This window comes from Eumetopias jubatus, unplaced genomic scaffold (genome assembly GCF_037043125.1).
Source record: "Eumetopias jubatus isolate StellerSeaLion01/CBP00866 unplaced genomic scaffold, mEumJub1_p1.0 scaffold_7, whole genome shotgun sequence".
Classification (NCBI taxonomy): domain Eukaryota; kingdom Metazoa; phylum Chordata; class Mammalia; order Carnivora; family Otariidae; genus Eumetopias; species Eumetopias jubatus.
In genome coordinates, this window is record NW_028274813.1 from 119,043,829 (window position 1) to 119,063,272 (window position 19,444).

At 61.8% G+C, this 19,444-nt stretch overlaps 1 protein-coding gene across 1 annotated transcript in view; it reads left to right on the forward strand.

The window, feature by feature from the left end:
- Positions 1-19,444, forward strand: part of ARNT2 (aryl hydrocarbon receptor nuclear translocator 2) — a 123,217-nt gene that overhangs the window by 97,269 nt on the left and 6,504 nt on the right. Inside the window, exons 12-16 of the mRNA XM_028089417.2 lie at positions 8,257-8,329; positions 9,132-9,255; positions 12,166-12,265; positions 14,930-15,068; positions 15,621-15,786. Coding sequence (XP_027945218.1) covers positions 8,257-8,329; positions 9,132-9,255; positions 12,166-12,265; positions 14,930-15,068; positions 15,621-15,786 — 602 coding nt within the window. The remainder of the gene's footprint in view (positions 1-8,256; positions 8,330-9,131; positions 9,256-12,165; positions 12,266-14,929; positions 15,069-15,620; positions 15,787-19,444) is intronic.

A 19,444-nucleotide genomic window follows, 5' to 3' on the forward strand; every position in this document is an offset into this window, starting at 1 on the left:
TTCCCCTGCTGCCCAGTCGTCGGCACGTTCCTCCTGCTGCAGGCCCTGCCGTCCCAGAATCACCACTGGCTTCCCCCTGTGTCCACACGTGCTAGCACGTGGCCCCGGGCTCCGGGCTTGACCCCCGCTTCCCGTGACCTTGAGTTGTATGTTGTGTTATTTGTCAGTGCTCGCTGCCCCCTCTGGGCAAAGGGGTGATAACACCTCTCCTGTGGGGTTGCCGTGAGGATTGGGGTCAGGCTCCCAGCGAGAGGCATGTCACGCCTCCTGCCTGGATTTATTCTCGAGGAAATGCAAGGCCAGGGAACCAGTGTGAACAAAGGCAAAATGATGCCCAAGCCTGTGTGAGTCGGTGTCGGGGACCCCGCGGCCTGCCGGGGCCTGAGATGAGCTGCCGCCGCGGAGCCATCCGCGTGTGCCCACGCTGGTCAGTGGCACCGCCGTCCTGCATTCTCCCGGGCCCAGCTCTGAGTGGGTGTCACCCCTGCCTCCTCCCCTCCTCATCTGACAGCTGTCCCGGCCAGGCACCCCAGCAGTGACCGTAGCCTGCAGCTTGCTCGGGGCCTTGGCCCCCCGTGTCTCCCAGCTCCCTGGGTTGGGGCATGCCCCCGGGGCCCCCTGCAGTCGCCTCCTTTCTGGGCAGTCCCCCCTGTGTCTCAGCCTCAGCCCTGCTCCTGGCCCACAAGGCACAGAACTGGACCGTCCAGTCCCCTCATGCGAGGCCGCTCGCGGTGGCTGACCTGGGCTTCAGCGCTGGCCCCCACTGGACGAGTCACTGTGTTGTCCAGGGTTCAGTTGCCTTGTTTGTAAAGTGGGGAGAAGAACAACCTCGTGCCTCAGGTCCTGCGCGTAGATGGTGTGTGTGAAGCAGCGTGGGGGGCGCGGTGGGCCCGGAGCCGGCCCCGGCTGACAGACACCGTGAGGGTGCGCCGTGTCCCGGTCCACCCCTTGCAGGCTGCCCGCCACCTGCTTTGGGCTCCGGAGGTGCACCGCCCCACTTGCTTCCTCAAGCTCCAGGCAGATCGTCCTGCCTCCTGTTGGCGGGACTGAGGGTCCCCGGGGCCGACCGGGCCCTCCCAGCACATCCTCTGTTTTCCGAGGGCCACGCTCCTTGTCCAGGCCCTGCGGTGGGCTCCTCCCGAGACCCTGGCGTAGGCACCGGCTTCCTGAACAGGGAAGACCCTGGTCTCCCTGGCCCTCGGAGCTTTCTCTGCCAGCCCTCTGTTGGGGCCCCCGCTGCTGTCCATCTCCTCGTCACCCCTCACAGCCTGGCCTTGGCCCCCAGCTCTGCTAACTCGCTTTCCCAGCAGGTGTAGGGACCGGGCAGCCCATCACCACTGGTCATCCCCCCAAAGTGTGTGACCACCTCCTTTCCCTCTGCTCCTTCTCCCTTGGCCTGCCCAGCGCTCGGCTCTTCTGGTTCCATCTTCCAGCCACGACGTTCCTGGTTGCAGGTCCAGCAGGAGCTCATAGGAGTCAGAGACCCAAGCGTGCAGAAACAGCGTGGCTTTATTCTTCCCCGTGTCTGAGACGGTCTCGTGGCTACGTGGCAAACTCGGTTACTCCCCCGGCTTCCCCCGGCCTGGGGAGAAGGAGGCTCCTCACTCGGAGAGTGGGGAGGCGACCGCAGTGCCATCTCCCTCCTCGGGTCTGCGAGGCTGGGGTGACCGTGCACTCGCGGCCTGGGGGGCAGCCGGACGGGCAGTGGGAGCCCCGGGGGAGGACGGCATGCCGCCTTGGTTTGCTCAGCGTCGGCTCTCGCTGCAGCGTGGGCCTCCTGGCCCCCCTGTGGTCACACCGGCTGCCACCACTGGGAGTCGTGCAGACGGGCAAGACTGTCAGGCATTCAGGGCCCTGGACGCTGTTCTAGAACCTTCTGATGCCAACATACTGGCTTGGATCAGTGAGAGCCGTCTTTGTCTTTGATGCAGCCCCCCTCACCCGTCCGCCCTGCTGCCTCGCGCCCCCCTCCCATACCTGACCTGCGCACGGCCGGAGGCGTGCTGCCCGGCTTGCGGGGGCCGAGGACTGCCCCTCCAGGCGATGGGAGGAGTCTCGGGGTGTCGTGGGGACAGCCTGCTCCCTGCTGTCAGACCCGAGGCTGGCCCGTCCATGAATCGGCTCTGCAGCACATCCAGGCCACCCCTGCATGGTTCAGACCCGTTCCTGGCAGGCACCTGGCAGCGTCCTCTAGATTCGGGTCAGAGAGCGGACTGAATCTCCCTTCCTGGGTTTTTGGCTTTGTTCTACTTTTCACCCTTCCTCACTCACTCCCGTGTTTGTACAAGCGTCCCTCATGCGAGTTGGGTGCTGTTGTCGAGACTCAATGCAGTGGGTGCCCACCAAGTGCCGCGGGAGGACACGGGCCTGTGGCAGGTTCCAGGACAGGCAGGGCACCCGCCGCCAGGGAAGGGCCGTGTCCCTGGAGAGCACAAGGAGGCAGAGGGATGGATAGATGCATGCTGTGAGGACACAGGAGGCAGAGAATGAGCACATCCGCCCATGGCCTCCAAGACAGCCTCCCGGCAGCTGGCGCTGGTCCGACGTGCAGAAGGACAGGAGGGACCCTCCTCCCAAGGGCGCTCACTGCAGGGGCCTTGCTTTCTTCCTCTGAGGCAGGCAGCCCCAAGCGAACAGGCGTGTCCCCGCTTGTGTCTCAGGACTGTTGCTCCTGGCAGCTCTGTGGGGTCAGAGGGGATGAGAACAGCCCCTCAGAGGCCCGACGGCGGCACATTCCCTGGTGGAGGTGGCTGGAGATGTTGGCTGCGGGCAGTGACGGCCAGGATTCGAGCCCGCCGCAGGTGCGCAGCGCAGGCAGATGTGCTACGGGAACGTCCTTACGTGCCCTGTGCTGGGGCGGGAATGGTGAGCCGAGCTGCCGTCAGTCAGGAGCATCCAGAAGAAACTTCCGGAGAAACGGAGCCTGAGATGGTTAGCATGTGTGCAAAGCTTCCGAGAGGAAGGCCTCCATCACCCATACGCTTGCTCACGTGACGTCAGAGCAGGGAAGTGGGGAGAAGTGACGTCGGAGCGGGGAAGTGGGAAGCAAGCGCAGAAAGCACGCTCGGATCTCGCCCACATGACCGTTGTCTGTGCCGTGTTGGGGCTCGGGGCTGGCTCTGTCCTGTGGAGACATGGCATGGGCCGCTTTGAGCACGAGCTGTTGGCATATCTGTGCACATGTGAGCTAGCGGCTGAGCGCTCCCCGTCCCGGCCCCTCTTCAGGAGGGATCTGACGCTGTCCTTTGGCATGTCCTGTCAGCACTGTCCAAAGCCACCGTAGGTCTCCACAACCACGTCTGCTTTTGTGCTGGAGTGTGTGCGCTTTGTTAGGCCTCCCCCGTGCCCAGCCCTGCTGGCACCCTGGCTCAGAGCCAGCCGTCCGTCCCCACGCACTCGGTGAGAGCCCAAGGGGCTGCAGGGGCCAGGAGCCTGGGAGTGGGCAGTGAGGGCGAGGTGACCTTCCTCATCCCTGCAGAGCTTAGAGTGCGGGGCGGGGGGCGACGCTGCCGGTCATGGAGCCCCAGCCTGGGACTTGTCCCGCGTCCTGCCGCCCCAGGCACCTGCAGCAGACCACGGTCCCACAGCGTCTGTCTGGGAGTCTCCGTCCATCTCCTCCTTCCCTGCGTCTTCCCCTGCTCCCTGCTGAGACCCCCGCCCTGTCTCGGGATCCTCCGTCCTCTTTCCGACCAGCCCCCCGCCTTCCACCCGGCCCCCACCGAGCAGCCCACGTGGCCCCAGGAGCCACGCTGTGGCACACACTCCCGCTCCTGCCCCGTGGAGTCAACTGCAGAGCCCCGGACGGGCATCCGGAGTCCTCCCGATGGGCATGCAGACCGCCCTCGGTCAGCGGGGGCATTATTAGCCTCACTCTGGTCAGCCGAGCTTGGGGAGCCCCAGGTGCCCTGTCACCAGACCCCGGTTCTCCCAGAGGCACGATCTCTGCTGCCTCCAGGTGAACCCCCCCTCCCCCCCCATGGCCGGTCACACACACACACACACACAGGCTGAGTAAGACCCGTGTCCACGGGGCACCCGGCAGCGTTAACGGCATCCGCCGGCCTCCTGCCGTCCCCGGTGCAGGGAGGCCGCGCGGACAGGAAGCCCGGGCCTGAGGCATCTCGTGTCGGGTCATCCGCGCTCATCCCCAGGGGACTGGGGGGCAGGCGGCACTTTGCTGCGTCCAGGCCCGGGCCCACACACAGGCTGTTGGTCAGAGTTGGGAGCAGCCACATTTCCCCCCTCGGGAATTTGCAAGCACACCAAGGTTTATTTTTATTCCATTGTTGTGAAATGTCCAAGAAAGCTCCTCAGGCCTATTCCCAGGACGGGCGACCTGCGAGTCAGCACTCCTTTCATGGGTGCGCGGCTGTGGGCGCGGAGACCAAAGTCTGCAGGATGGGGTGGCCGTGTCCGGACCACAGAGGGAGTGAGGTTAGGCCCCAGGGGATCTGCGGCCACACTGGAGACCCTGTTTCCTACATCCCCCTGGAAGGAGCTTCCTCGGGCCCGGAAGGGGACAGAGCGGAGAGCACACTCCCACCCGGATGCCTCTGGCCCTTACTGACACCCTCGCACACAGCGGAAGCACAGGCCCTCCCTCCCTGCAACGCAGGCCCACACTGGGGCGCCCGGCCCACGGCCCCTTGTGGGGGTCTTCCCCACTCCCCGACGGTCTGTGCTCCAGCCGGACCCAGGCTGGGTCACAGGCACGAGCGGCCGGTATTCCCTGGACAAGCAGTGCTGGGCTGAAACTTGGGCTCTGGGGAAGTTGTGGAAGGAAGAGAGGGGTATTCACTGCTCTGATCCCACAAAAACCCCAAAGCACAGGTTTGCTCTCCCGCCCGGTGGTCCACGACACTGTGTGGTCAGGCCGGCTGCTCTGGAATGGGAGATGTGGGCAATGGTCCTTGTTACGTCATGGGACCAAGTGCGGGGTCTGTAGCACACAGAAGGGTCTGAATCCTGCATGCGCCATCCCGGGCACGTCTTTGGGATTCTGAGCCTCGCTTTCTGTGTCTGTGAAGTGGGAAGGGTGCAGAGGTAGGATGGTGCAGGCAGGGTCCCACCCCGAGCTCTGCACTCAGGCTTCAGGGGCCCCAGGAGCGAGCGATGGTGGGGCCCTCGGGGTGTAAACAATAGCAAAACTGTAAAGTGAGAATAAGAAAATGTGGAAAGTTATGATTTTTCTACAGATCATTATATTCTTTTTAAATTTTTTGAAATAGCAATTTAAAAAATTTCTTTTTAGTGCCCCTGTTTCCTGGTGTTGCAGGTGCAGGTGCAGACTGCCTGGGGGGACGTCTGTGTCTTCTGGCTCACCTTTCCCCTGGGCTCTGCCACCCAGATCGGGAGACAAGCTGTGTTCTCCCCGCACCCTGGCTCTGAATGCATCACACCGTGCTTCTTGCCTCCTGTCCTCCCAGACACTGTCCGCGCCGTCAGGGCCCCGCCCGCGTGGGTCTGGATGCCTCACCCTCTCCCCCGGAGTCTAGCACAGAGCCTGGTGTAGACATTTCAGTGCACTTCCTGGGACAGACGGCCCATCCGGGCTTAGATCTAAATACACTGCTCAGCGGTCCCCGGTCCTCTTCTAAGAGGTCTTCTCTGGGGGCGACACACGCCAGGGGCGGACGTGAAGGGCGTGGCGGGGCGTGAACGGTGTCCAAACTGTCTGTCTCTCTGGCTGCTGGGGGAGGAGTTCAGGTACAGAATTCAGCTTGTTTTGTGTTTCTCGGGAGGCAGGATCAGAACTCCACATGGGAGTGGTAGGAAGGTAGACTTGGGCTGTTTGGGGCACAGATTTTCATGATTGCGTCTGTCTACAGATGGAGCGGGCTGCCGTGGGAAGCCGCAAGCTCCCCAGCAGAGGAGGGAGGCAGACTGGCCAGTGGCCCGTGCAGTCACGGTCTCGGGTGGGGGGCTGTGGACCCGATCACCTACACTTGCTCTGCTCTGGGGAGCGGAAGTGGTCAGTCACCCAGACAGCCCGCACCGGGGCCTAGACGGCCTAGGTGCTCTGTCTACACCCCCGCCAGCCAGTGGGCGTGTGGGTGTCCGAGAGCCGACATTAACCTTTGTGGACAGGACGGCGTGTGCCCCCTGTTCTCAGGCTTCCAGCTGTCCGGCCAGTGGAGGGACTGGCTGGGGGCACGCAGGGTAAGAGTTTGGGGACACCCCACCCCAAGGTAGCAGGGGCTGCATCTGCTGCTGAGGTCAGGCTCCTGGCCGGCCACCCCTCCCACTGGGTCTCGTCACTGGCCCCCCCGGTGGCTAGCTCAGGGCTTCCTCCGCGCTGTGGGGTGTCCTATATGCTGTGAGCGATAGCCACTGCACCAAGCCCTCTGCAGAGCATCATCACTTCTCTGCAGACCCCGGCATCTCTGGGCCTCAGTGTGCTCTGTTGTAAAGGGAGTTCAGAAATATCCCCTTGGAGGGTTTTGGGCTCCCTTTGTGAGCCCAGTGAGAGTTGCTGTGAATGCACACCCCTAGCAGGGGCTCGGGGCAAATGCACAGAGGGCGCAGGTGTCCTTCCTGCTGGCCTTCTGCAGTCGGCAGCTCCCCCTTGGCGGGTCCACATGGCCTCCTCCCGCGTGGGGCCCCCCAGGTCCTCCCACGGCCCCAGGGTCTGCTCATCTGGGTTGCAGGTATCCAGAGGTGGAGATGCGCTCACTGGGGGACGCTCCTCTGACTGGGCCGGCTCACCCCCACACCTGCCCTCCCCGCAGTGACTTCTGGGCTCCCCAGCAGACTTTCCTTCTCTGTACCTGCCCCGCCCCGCCCCCCGCCCCCCGGTGCCTCCGGCCCCCCTCCCCTCCGAGGGCTCCTGCTGTCTCCGGGCTCAGAGCACTGGGCAGGCATGGGGGAGACGACCTGCACCTCGGAGATATCCACAAGGGACCCACGGAGATTGTCCTGGCTTCGAAACACGGCGCCAACGGATAAGGAAGATCCAGCCAGTTAGTGCGAACACGGAAGAGATGCTGTTCTGCGTCCCGAAGCCGTGCGCTGTTCGTGGCCATAGTCACAGCACGCAGAGCGTTTTGTCCTGAACTTTTCCACGCGCTCTGACCACATGCTCAGTGTCTGCAGATGGTCCTCGCAGCAGCCGCTGTGGGACCGTGGGGAGCGTGCAGTGAATCGATGGACACGTTCATGCAGTCGTCCCCTCTCACTGCCAGCTCTGCGTAGCCTGCTCTCGTCTCTGGCCGCTGAGTAAGCTCCCTGCACAGGCCCCAGCAGCGGGCAACTCCTGGAGGCCGTGGACGAGTCCGCAAAACCTAACGGGGACCGCCGGGAAGCCTGTGAGCACCCACACTTCCCCGGCGGCGTGTGACCTTTCCACACCAAGCCACCCTGTAAACGTAGTTTTTTACCAACTTGGTCGTGAAGAATTGTTCTCAGGTCTGTTCTGATTTGCACTTGCTTTGACTATTTGGTGAAAATGTTTCCCTACCTGCTGGTCACACGAGTATTCGTATTCTGTATGTTATACGTGTGTGTATTTATGCTTGAGCGGACTGTTCGCGTCCTCCCCATTGACTCCTGGGTACGGGGTGTGGGTGTGATTTTGGTCAATTACTTGCTGACCGTTGTTCGCCTCTCGTTCTTGGTATTTAGAGCTGAGAGCAATGCTGTCACCTCCCCCGTGTTTAGACTCTGAGCTGTAGGGTTCGCTGTCCCTTGGAAGTGACTTGGTTTCCATATTCTAAAACCTAAAGCAGCCATTCCCTAGAAGGAGGCTTTTTCTGTCCAAGAGCAGCCTGGGAGCGTGCAGAGCCCCGAGCAGGGGTCAGAGGCGTCAGGTCCTGGCCCCGTGAGGTCGAGACCGCTGGTGGGCGGGCACCTGGGCAGCCTCTCTGAACCGTTCACGGGGGCGTAAAGTAACGCTGGGGGGGTCCCGAGTGAGGGCTGGATGAGGTCCTGCAGGCCCCGTCCAGCCTACTGGTTGGCACTCACTGAAGCCTTCTGGGTCCGTCTGAATTTGGCCTTAACGTCTTTTTTTTTTTTTACCTGCATGAAATGACATCATAAACCACAATTTATTTCCTAACTGTTGGCAGCCTGCAGTACAGAGCTTGGACTCTTGATTTGGGACATTAAAAAATAATCATAAAATAAAACAAACAAACACCAAAACCAGTTTGGAGGTCCGTCGGGGTCGCCCGCTGCCGCTTTCGGCTCGGGGCAGGCTCCAGTCCAGCCCTGCGGCTCCACGTCTGCTCCGGGTGACTCTGCTGGTTTCCTGTCCCTCAGGCAGCTCCAGCAGCAGCAGGCCGAGCTGGAGGTGCACCAGCGGGACGGGCTGTCCTCCTACGACTTATCACAGGTGAGCTTCTGGAAGAGCCTCTCCTGGTTGGCGCTGGGCACTGCAGTCCACCCTTAGCTTGACGCCCCCGCCAGCCCAGCCCAGCAGGTCCTAGTGCTCTGTCCAGCCCCTCAGCACAGAGACTTCGCTCCCCTGGGGCCCCTGTGACCCTTCTGCCGAGCTGGGCCGTGAGGGGTGCGGGACCCGGGAAGCCTGGTGGCAGGCTGTGGCCAGGACGGAGAGTGTCGGGGGGCTGCCGGTAGCTTCCCGACTCAGAGCCCTAATCCTCGCACACTCGGAAGCCGATGGAGGCAGCTCCGGACCCTGTCAGCCCTCGGCCTCCCAGCCGTCTGTCCTGCCTTTGGCCTCGTCCCTCTCTGCCCCCACCCCGGTCCTGCCCTGTGTCCCCGCTCTGCCTGCGCTGCCGCCCTCCCTTGCCCCTTGTCCCTAGCCTCCTGCTCTTCCCTCTGCCTTTCCTGCTCCTGCTGCATCCGGAGCTGGCTGTCTAGGGAAACCGCAAGGTGTCTGTCTCCTACGCTAGACCGTATGTTCACGTCTCCTGGTTTTAGGGTACGCTGGTTATTATTTATCTTCCTAGAAGTCGTCGGTGTGACTCCGTGGTCCTTTCTGTGACCTCCAGCTCACACCCCCACCCCGACTGTCCTTGGCCTTCATCGACAGAAAAGCCCCCCCTCCACCTGTAAAACCTTCCAGCCCGAAACGTCAGTGACGTGGGATGGAGGGCACTGGACGAAGGCGAGGCTGGAAGCACGTGTTCTGTTTCTCACACGTGGGATGCGGTTGTGTTTTAATGTGCAAACAGGTTCCCGTCCCCAACCTGCCGGCTGGTGTTCACGAAGCTGGGAAGTCCGTGGAAAAGGCGGACACCATTTTCTCCCAGGAAAGGGACCCCCGGTTCGCCGAGATGTTTGCAGGGATCAGCGCATGTAAGTTTCCCGACGCCGCTGCGGCTTGGAGGGTGTGGGGGGCGGGGTGCTGCAGCCGGGCCATCAGGAGACAGCCCCCCCACCCCCCGGGGAGAGGCTCCCGCGGGGTGGGTCTTCAGTGTGCAAGAGCACCTGGTACAGGAGCCCCAGTGGAGCCTCGCCTCTCGCTCACCTGTTCCCTGGGGCCCCCACGCCTTCCACATTCAAGGGTTGGGAAGGAATGGCACGTGGATGCCCAGAATTCACTGGCGCGGTCATCGGGTTGCCTGCCTACGTTAGTGTTGTCGCCGGAGAAAATGGTGTGTTCTAGGTCGAGCTGTGCTGTGCAGCCTGTGTGGGTAACTGCCCCTTCCAGCCAGATTACCACTAAGGTTAGCAAAATACACAACCTGGAAAGGTCTGTATCATTCCAAAATTCAGCAGAAGGATTCCATTTTCTGGTGGTCAAGGAATGTCTGCAAGGTGCAGTGTGGTTGGGATCTGTTGAGGGGAGAAGGCAGCTGACCCACCCAAAGGCAGCGTGGAGACGCGCGTCTACAGGACTGAGGAGCTGAGGCAGATGGAAGAGCAAATCTCAGCCCTCCTGATGTCTGCACATGTGGTGCAGACACGGCCGTCGCTCCCACCGGGCCTCGGACCAACCGCTAAGGAAGCGAGGAAGGTGGCATCGAGGTCTCCCACGAGGGCCGTGCGTGCCCACCAGTGTGGCGCGGTGACCTGTTGGCCCCCAGACACCTTCGTCAGTGGCTCTGGATGTTGGCAGGGAAGACAGCAAATGGTAGCACGTCCAGAAGACTTCTCTTCCCCTCAGAGAAGCCTGAGGTGTTGGACCAGACCCCGCAGCATTTCTAGGAAATCCGTGTGAAGCTGTAATGTGACACAGGCATAGATGCCTTCCCATAAAGATGACAAAATAGGGGGAGAATTGACGGACAAGGAAAATGGCAGAGCCCACCCCTGTCCACCAACGAGGCTGCGCTCACACACGGGAAGCCGCAGGAGGACGCTCCCAGACTCGCACCGTCTACCCAGGCCTCCCGAGAGCGCAGCCTGCCAGAGACTGGGCTTGTTTGCGGGATGCATCAAAACACAGAGCACGGGAGTGGAAGTGACGGGTTGAGAAAGCAGGAGCGTGAAGGAAGAGCACGAGAATCAAGGTACAAATGGCTGGAAGATACAAAAGATACAAAAAAACCAGAACCAAAGCAATTCGGCAAAGATCCGGATGCATCTCGGGTTAGGGGTCATAAACAGAAATTTCTCATCGGCATGTATGTTTTTTTTTCTCTGACATTTCTAGAGAAGCACAGTTTCCAGTGTGTTTAAAAATAACCACTCTTGAAAGGAGGGAAGAGAAAAGAAGGAAGGAAGTCTCGCTTCCAAGAAAAGACAAGGACATTTTTAGCAAATTGCAAAATACTCAGAAGAACAAGTGAAATAATAAGAAAGTATGAATGTCGTGAGCGGGAGAATCGGTTGGTGCTCAAGGGCTCCTGGATGGTAGCTCCTGAATCACAGGCTGCCAGAATATGCTGTCCCCCAAACAGCATGCCGTGAAACCGTGGAGCCCGGAGGGGTGGGCAGCCTGGTGCCCGCGGACCCCAGAAGGAACCCACGGTCGCCGAGCGCTGTGAGCCAAGAGGGCTGTTTTACACAGATAAGAGGTGCGGCCTAACGTGAGGGTATGTGTGTCATGAGCACTGGAACATGGGAAAGAATAGTTAGAAACACAGGAAAATCCTGATAAAGCCAAGTTGCCGCGGGAGATCTCAATATGCATTTCTTCATCTCCAACAAGTCAAGTAGATCAAAGTTATAAAGAAAGATATAGAAGATCGAATAATAAAATCAAGAATCTTCACATACGTAATTTTGTGCCCTACAAATGTCTTGGAGCAGTTAGGGAAAAAAAAAATGTGCTTCTCATTTACCCAAACCACCAAAAAACCAAAATACATGAGAAAAAAATAGCTTACCTTAAGTGAATAGTCACGAGAAGTCCCTCGGGTGCCTTTCTCCTGAAACCTTGAGCTGCATCTTTATCTGCAAGACCCAGGCCTGCGGACCGCGTCAGGAATGCACACTCAAGGGCCCAAGCCCCTTCCATCCTCTGGGATTTTCCACTGGGTGCCCTGTCATTGCAGCCGAGGAAATGGACCAGGAGAACTGCTCAGGGCTTCAGTGTATCAAAACGTCACAGACGTGGTTTGCATGGGTGGGAGATTCGGCGCGTGGCTGCTGAAGCCTGCCCCCTCGGCCCCAAGCCCCGGAGCCTGAGTGTCCATCAGTCACTGCTCATGTCCACCCAGTGGGGGACCCCCCCACCAAGCCAGAGATGGGTACAGGCGAGGGGTCTGTCTAGGCACAAAATTATTGCCACGTAACTGACTTTGACGTCCTTTATTCCAGTATCTTGCTGTGGGTGGGGTGTCAGGTTGTGCGAGCAACAGGTGTAGGAGTCTTGAGATTGTAGGGAAGTGAGAGGCTCTATAACCAACACGTCCAAGGCCACCCCCCTGACCGTAGGGCGGAGCTGGGCTCCGAGCAACAGAGCCGGTCCTCCAACCACTGCCCCGTGCTTCGTCCGCGGGCTTGGAAGGAGTCCGTAAAGTCACGTCTGCGGAAGAACTCCCGTTGGTTCTCTCCGTCCTCCCAACTCTTGGAAAGGGCCTGCCTTCCGGTGCATGTGGCCCGGCCTCGGTGCCGGAGGACAGCCCGGTGCCCCCCCGTGCGGAGAAGGCCCCCCGGAGGCGGAGTGCGCGGAGGGCAGGGCCGGTGCACGTGGGTGGGCGGCCGGGAGGTGCCGTCCTGTTCGGGGACGCCCAGTGCCACACCTGCTCCCCGGCTGCCTGCCCCACGGTCTGGAGGACGGGAGGCCCTTGAATGTGACCCGCACTGTGCTCTTCCTAGCGGAGAAGAAGATGATGAGCTCAGCGTCTGCGGCAGGAACGCAGCAGATCTACTCCCAGGGAAGCCCGTTCCCCCCGGGACACTCTGGGAAGGCCTTCAGGTACGTGCCAGCCTGGGGGCCAGGGGGCGGGAGGATGCCCCTCACCTGGGAAGCCCCCACCTAGACAGACCCCTCAGTGGAAGCCTCAGAGCTCGGCTCCGTGTGTGGCAAATTCTGCCAACACCAGTTGGTGGCTACCGTCCTGCAGGCTCTGGGCCGGGCTGGGATGCCGGTGGCTCTGGTTCTGCCCTCTGAGCCCTCGGTGCGTTGCTACTGGACATGTTGCTTGCCCGTTGGGAAGGAGTAGAGACTGGCGGCCCTCAGGAGGGTGCGGGGTCCTCACGTGCACCCACCAAATGCCCAGACTCACTAGAACTGTCCCAGACCCAAGCCCAGGTGGGCGAGGCTCCTCATACAGCCCAGCCATTGGCTCATTGGCCAGAGCCTAAGCGGAGCGTCCAGGTGCAGACGGGGACCAGCACTGGGCAGGGGGGACTGACCACCCCAGGGAGTGGACCCGGCCGGGCCCCTGCCCTCGCTGGTGAGGACAAGGCTCACGCTCCCACACCGGTCCACGGACAGACCTCCTGGAGAAACAGCAGATCACTTTAGCAGACTGACATCTCGGAGGGGCTCTGGCCAGTGCAGCTGGGTCTCACTGGATGCAGCCTGCTCTGCAGCTCCGGGCATGTGGGCCACAGGCAGCAGGTCTCTGGTCTGGGGCCAGTGGGGTGAGGTGGCGGCCCCCGGGGAGCGGCTGCTCGGCCGTCCTCACTGCCAGTCTCCCCGCCCTGCTGCACGTGCTCACAGGTCCTCAGTCCGGACGAAGGGCAGCGGGGAGGGAGTGGAGGCCGGAGGTGAGGACGGGACCGTAGGGCCCAGGAAGGCCTGGCCGACTGCTGAGCTGAGCCCACAGCAAAGGTCACTTTGCCACTTGATGAGGCGATGGGGCCTCCTCCGCAACATGCTGCACAAGGCCTGAGAGGCCAGAGAGATGGGAGAGGCTCAGAGTCAGGGCAAAACAGGAAGAGGCTGCGGAGGCCTCGAATACCACGCCGGGGGGTCGGAGGGGAAGAGGGACCTGTGGAAATGGGGTCTGGGAGAAAGTTCGGAGGGCAGCGTGGACAGGGAGGGTGCTGGTGGTTCACAGGACCCGTGGTCCAGCTCGAGATGTTGAGCCGGGCTGAGGCTGTTACGGAAACGGAAGCCAGAGGGCAGGTATGGAGAAGGAGGGGCCGGCTTGGGCCAGCCGGCTATGTGAGGACCCGGCCCCTGCGCAGAGCCTGCATCGGGAAGGTGTTCACTCACTGCTCATCTGTGGGAGGAGGGCGGGAGGGAGGCCTGGGAGGCCCCGAGCCTGTGGAGTGGGCCGGGTTTCCTGTGAATCGGAAGGGCCCGTGCTGGTGTGAGCGGGAAGGGTGTGGGACGGATGTCAGTCAGGGGCTGCCCTGAGCTCCAGGGGAGGGGTGTTACTGCAGGTCCCTGACCGTGCGCTCACCCTGAGACCTGCCGCGGTCCCGGCTGCCTTGGCCCCGCCTGTGTGCACGGAGGCAGGCGTCCCTAGTCCAGGGGGCCTGGGGAGCGGGGCACAAGGGCCAGCTCTCATTGCCAGTGCCCTGGGAGGACACGAGGGCTGAGGGGGTGGGGAGAGGGCCCCCCCATAGAGAACGGTGATCAGTAAAGGCCCCTGCGGCCACCGGTTCATCAGGAGGGAGCAAGGGGAAGGAACGCTGCGTGCAGGGAGCTGGGAATGCTCTCCGCTTCTGGAAAGGCTCGTACGAGAAGGTACTGACATCCCTGGAGCCTCTCTATCTTAAAAGGAACCAGAAAGCACAGAAAATATAGTATGATACAAGCACTGAAACTTTACCCACTCTTCTCTACCCGCCTTTCTTCAAAACCTGCGCCAGTGTTCTGCCATCAGCCCGACCCCCTGCCCAGCTCCCTCCTGGGCACGCAGCACTCTCCTGCACTGAGCTGCTCCCAGGACGAAGGGCCTGAAGCCAAACAGAAGTCTCCCCAGCTTCCCACCTTTAATGAGTGCATTGGGTGGTACTGTGTCATCCGCAGTATCTGCCCTGTGCTTGGGAGCACAGACGGCGGTCAGAGATATGGGGGGCTGGGCATTGGGGCACCTGGGACACACCCCACAGGTGCCCTGTACAGACCGGAGGGAGGACATCGAAGACGCAGGGAAGGCGGGGGCAGGTAGCCCGCAGCGTGCTCCAGGTGGCCAGACCAGCCCCCCTGCCGCCGGCAGGCGTCCCCTGACAGGCTCTTTCTCCTGTCCAAAGCCAACCACCTGACAGCCCGCGCCTGGTTCCTAAATCTGAAGCCCTATAGGCGCCCCACAGGGACAAATTAACCAGAGCCCAGAGGAGTGGGTCCACGCTGAGGCTGATTTTTATGCTAAGGTGCTTCTCCCTCAGAGTCGTCCCCTGGGAGCCAGACACGGGGTGGGGTATAGGCGTCCTGGAGGAGAGAACAGGGCCCCGGGGGGTGCGGGGGCTCATGAGGCAGACCACGGCGGTGACACAGAGGGAGCCCCGGGGAGAGGAGGGACCCTACGGGGCTTGCCATGCGTGGGCCTTCTTGTCCAGGCATGTGCTGGAGAGATGGACGGACGGACAGAGGGAGCAGCCAGAGCAAACGGGGAGGTGGCCCGGGGGCCGGCGTGGTGGGCGAGGCGGCTCCTCGGGACAGATGCGGTTTCATCTCTTCTAGCTCTTCAGTGGTCCACGTGCCCGGCGTGAATGATATCCAGTCGTCCTCGTCAACGGGCCAGAACATGTCCCAAATCTCCCGGCAACTGAACCAGAGTCAGGTGGCCTGGACAGGGAGCCGGCCGCCCTTTCCCGGACAGGTATGGGCTCTGGTGAGGGAGCTGTTCCCGGGTCCAAGCGGGTCAGAGCACCCGGGACCTGCTTTCTTTGGATCGTGGCTCCGAGACAGGTTAGCGCTCTGAGCACCAGCCTCCCCCCACCCCGGAGGGGCCCCAACAGTGGAGCCCCGTCTTTTCAGCAGCCTGGCCCCGCACAGTGGTGGCCTGGGAAGCCGGGGGAAGGGGCAGATCCACAGACGCTCCGTGAGGACTCCTCTGGACCTGTCTGCCCCAGCCAGGAGTGCGTGAGGACCCCCAGCTCCCTGCTAGTCACTGTGACGTGGGCGTCCGGTGGGCCAGGGGCCTTCTCTGAGTTTGTAGAGCCCAGGACCCCATAAGCAGAAGCCACAGGACCCAGACCATCACCCAGACCTGCCCCAGAGATGCAGGCCCCACACGTGCTGGCCTGATGCCAGGCTTGCACCCAGTGGGGCAGGAGGGCCGTGGGGAGTCGCCGTCAGCCACTGGGGCCAGGGGCCGGGGGCAGGGGCTGCTGCTGATGCTCCCCTTCTCTTCGCTGTGCCTGAATTGTAGCCAATCCCCTCCCAGTCTGGCAAGACTCAGTCATCTCCCTTTGGGATTGGAACGAGCCACACCTACCCAGCAGACCCCTCTTCCTACAGCCCTCTCTCCAGCCCAGCTACCTCGTCGCCCAGCGGGAACGCCTACTCCGGTCTCGCCAACAGGACTCCAGGGTTCGGTAGGTGGGGACCGAGGGAAAGAATGCCCGGGAAGCCCGCAGAAACGCTTCCTGAGCATCCTGAGTTGGAGGGCCTGAGCCCCGAGCTCCCAGAACCCGGGGAGAAAGGCTAGAGGTTTCCCAGTGCCTCCAGCACTGAGAGCCAGTGGTGTTGCTCAGAGCTGGCTGCGCGGGTCTCGGCTTTGTGGAGTGACTTGTTATCTTCAAGGCTCTAAGACGATATTCTGTGTGCCCATGTCATCGGAATGCAGTTTTAACCCTTTATGGCCCCTGGCAAGGACGTTCAGCTGCCCCATATCCCAAACGCTATAATCTTGCTTCAAACAACCGGGTGGCCTATTATAGAAATACGTCGTGTAAATAGGAGACTCTGTCAAGATCTCTCTTTTTCTAATATTGCAGGAGCGACCCCATCCCGTGTCAGAGCACCTGTCCCAGCTTTGTTAACAAAACCTCAGGCCATAAAGGGTTAAGTGGCCGCCACTTCTGGTGCCCGTCCCAGGGGCATTTGTGTGGCACCTGCTGTGTAGATTTAATGGGCCGGGGCTCCACCTCCCACGAGGAGGCATTGCTGTGGGGCCGTGGCCCTTCGAGCGTCCTGAGCCCATGTTCTCAGAGCGTTACCCCCTCGTGTGGCTCATGGGGCATCTCTCTGCAGGACAGATGCCCTCAGGCGAGCGCGGGGCTGGCCACAGCTGCCCACAGTGCCCCCCACCCCCAAGCCTGGGGACACAGCGCTTTCTGACCTCTCACCGCCCATTCCCCGTGGATGCGGCGAAGCTCCTGTTCACTCCTAGCAGGTTCTCCTGTTCGGCCTTAAGCTCTCTTTGCTGTATTGTCCCCGAGCGGGCGCTCAGCCGCATGTTGCCCTGTTCCCCGAGGGACGGGCCCACGGCCTCTTGCCAGGCACCCAACTCAGAGACCACCGGAAGCTGGAAGCCACTGGCTCCCAGGGGAGCCCTCGCGCCCTGCAGTCTCTGCCTTGGCTTCCTCAGCCTGTGGGGGAGAGGTCTCCCCGCCTCACCCTGAAGGTGAGCCTTGGCGGACGGGAGGCCTGCAGGTATAGGGCCCGGGCTCACAGAGGGGGAGGTCACAGTGCAGTTGAGGCAGGAGAGACACAGGGACATCGGGAAAGGGCAGGGGAGAGGCTCGGACATGGGGAGAGGGCAGGGGAGACGCTCGGCCACGGGGAGAGGGCAGGGGAGAGGCTCGGACACGGGGAGAGGGCTGGGGAGAGGCTCAGACATGGGGAGAGGGCAGGGGAGAAGCTCGGACACGGGAGAGGGCAGGGCAGCTCCGTGTGTGCAGCCGCCAGGTCTGCCCGCGGCCGAAGGGCCGCCGTTCCTGCAGAGTCTGAAGAGGCTCCGAGGAGAGCTGGTGCTCGTCCCAGTAAGTCCCAGTAAGGCCGAGAAGCATCTCGTCTCCACAGCAGGAAAGGTGGGCAGCCCCTCCCCCGCCAGCGACCTGGGCCCTCGGCTCCGTGCGTCTGTCTGGTTCCCACGTGGCATCCACAGGCCCTGACGTGTAAATGGGCCTGGGGCGCGGGGGGACAAAGCCCGGGGCTAAGGCCCCTGAGGAGTGGGCTCACACGGGAGGCTCCAGGCTCAGCAGCCACGTCCCTGTTGGCTCCGAGCCGTCCTGCACTCACACGGTCCTAAGGGTAGGTGTGACCACAGCTGATGCTTACCGGATGCTATCTGCTTGGCACCGGGCACGCTGAATTCCTGTAACTCTCACGGCAGCCCTGGAGGGAGATGCCTATTTTCTCCCGCATCACAGATAAATAACCTGAAGCATGGTGAGGTCAGATAGAAGTCACAGAGCGCTCCCCTCCAGACTGTGCTGGCCTGTCTCCTGATGCACCATTTGGGATGTGTTGGAATTAGGTGGGGGTTGGGTGTACCAGCGGTGTACCCCTAGTAATAGGGGCTGGACCCCGTTCCATGAGTGCACAGGGACTGTAAACAGTTTTCATGTGGCCTCCCCATCGGTCCCTCCCTTGTTGACCTTGACCCAGGAGCGGTACTGCAGGAGGAAGCCGTGGCCCATGTTGGAAGCCAGGCCCGGGGGGCGGGGGGGGGCAGGGAGCTGGGGAGGAGCTTGGGATGGGGGACGGTCTTGATGGGCATGGGCTCCCTGAGGACAGCGGCGGTCAGTGTGGCAGGAGGCCCCAGCAGAGGTGGGGGACAGTGGTGTGGAGGGACCCGGAGGGTAGGGTGGGCCATGTGTGGGATGGGCGGCATGTAAAAAACAAAGAGCCCTGGCTCCAGGGGGCTCCAGGGAAATGGGGTCCATGGAGGTGGGCGTGGGGGGCAGGCTTTGGTCAGGGTCAGAGAGACGAGGGTGTGCAGGTGGTTTATTAACAAGGACGGTGCTCCCGAGCATGGTGGGAGGGGTGCAAGCAAGACAGCAGAGAAGGAGTGTGTGGGGAGGAGACAGAACAGCCCCGTTAACGGTCAGACTCCCCAGTCATGAGTAAGCACAAGCCCGTGAGCTTGCCGGCAGCCCTGATGCATGCAGCAGACTCTCACCTTGGCCCTGCGTGGGACCTGAGTGCCCTCTATGAGGGCATGGCCACACGGCCATGCCTGGGGGCCTGCTGGTCAGGCCTGGAGGGTGTGCAGGCCCCACAGTGCCCCCCACCAACCTGCAGTACCTGGCTCAACTAGCTGTCCTGGGCCGGATTCTGGAACCCCGACTGCCCTGTCTCATGGGCTGGAGCCAGCAGGAGTCTGGGAGCGCTGGTGAGCTGCATGTCACTAAGTGGCAGCCTGGGTGGCCGACATCGAGGGGAAGAAGCCATGCCTCAGCTTCCGCAGGGAACCCTCGGGATGTCTGGTGTATGGGGCTTCCTCCTTGAATGAGAAATCCGCCCTCCTGGTTCCAGCCCCTTCTGTGAGCCACAGGCTCATTTTGCTCCCCCGGCTTCCAGGAGTCAGACCGAAGGACTCCTGCCTGTGGACGCATCCTGAGCTGCGTGACCGATGCATTTGCATTTCCAGTCCTGGTTCCAGTTTCAGCTCACTGTGGTCTTACCCCACTTGACGGGGAGCATCCAGAAGCAGAACTGGAGCCCTTTACCGAGGGGCTACAAGTTCGAGCATTCGCCTCCTAACAAGCTGAGTGGGGAAGGTGCGGCAGTCGGGGTCCAGGGAGGATGCAGACACCACACCTGAGGTTGCAACGGGGAGTGCTTAAGACAATGATTCTTAGCTAACATGGTTGAAGGAGCGCCCTGAGGAAGACAGAGCGAACACGCGTGGCAGCTTCTAGCTCAGAGGCTGAGCGGGAGACCCCACCCCACAAAGCCTGAGGTCAGACCTCCCTGGAGGTGTGTCTGCTGGGGGGACACACAGCTTCGGGGCTGGGGGCTGTGGCTGGTCGCCCCCCAGAGGGTGTAGCCAGACCAGAGCCCACCAGGCACCGCCGCGTGGAGAGCGCCAGCAGCTGGCTGGTTTGCAAGCTCTGGGTGACGGGGTGTTGGAGAAGCTCCCCGAGGAGTTAGTGCGCTGGGCATCCTGCACACGGCCGGTCACTGCACTCTAGACAGACAAAGCCTGACCTTGCCCACAGGCAGAGGAGACATGTTTACAGCGTCCAGTTCCTACCCCATGAGGCGGGACGAAGAAGGATGCATGTGGAGCCAAGAGACAATAAA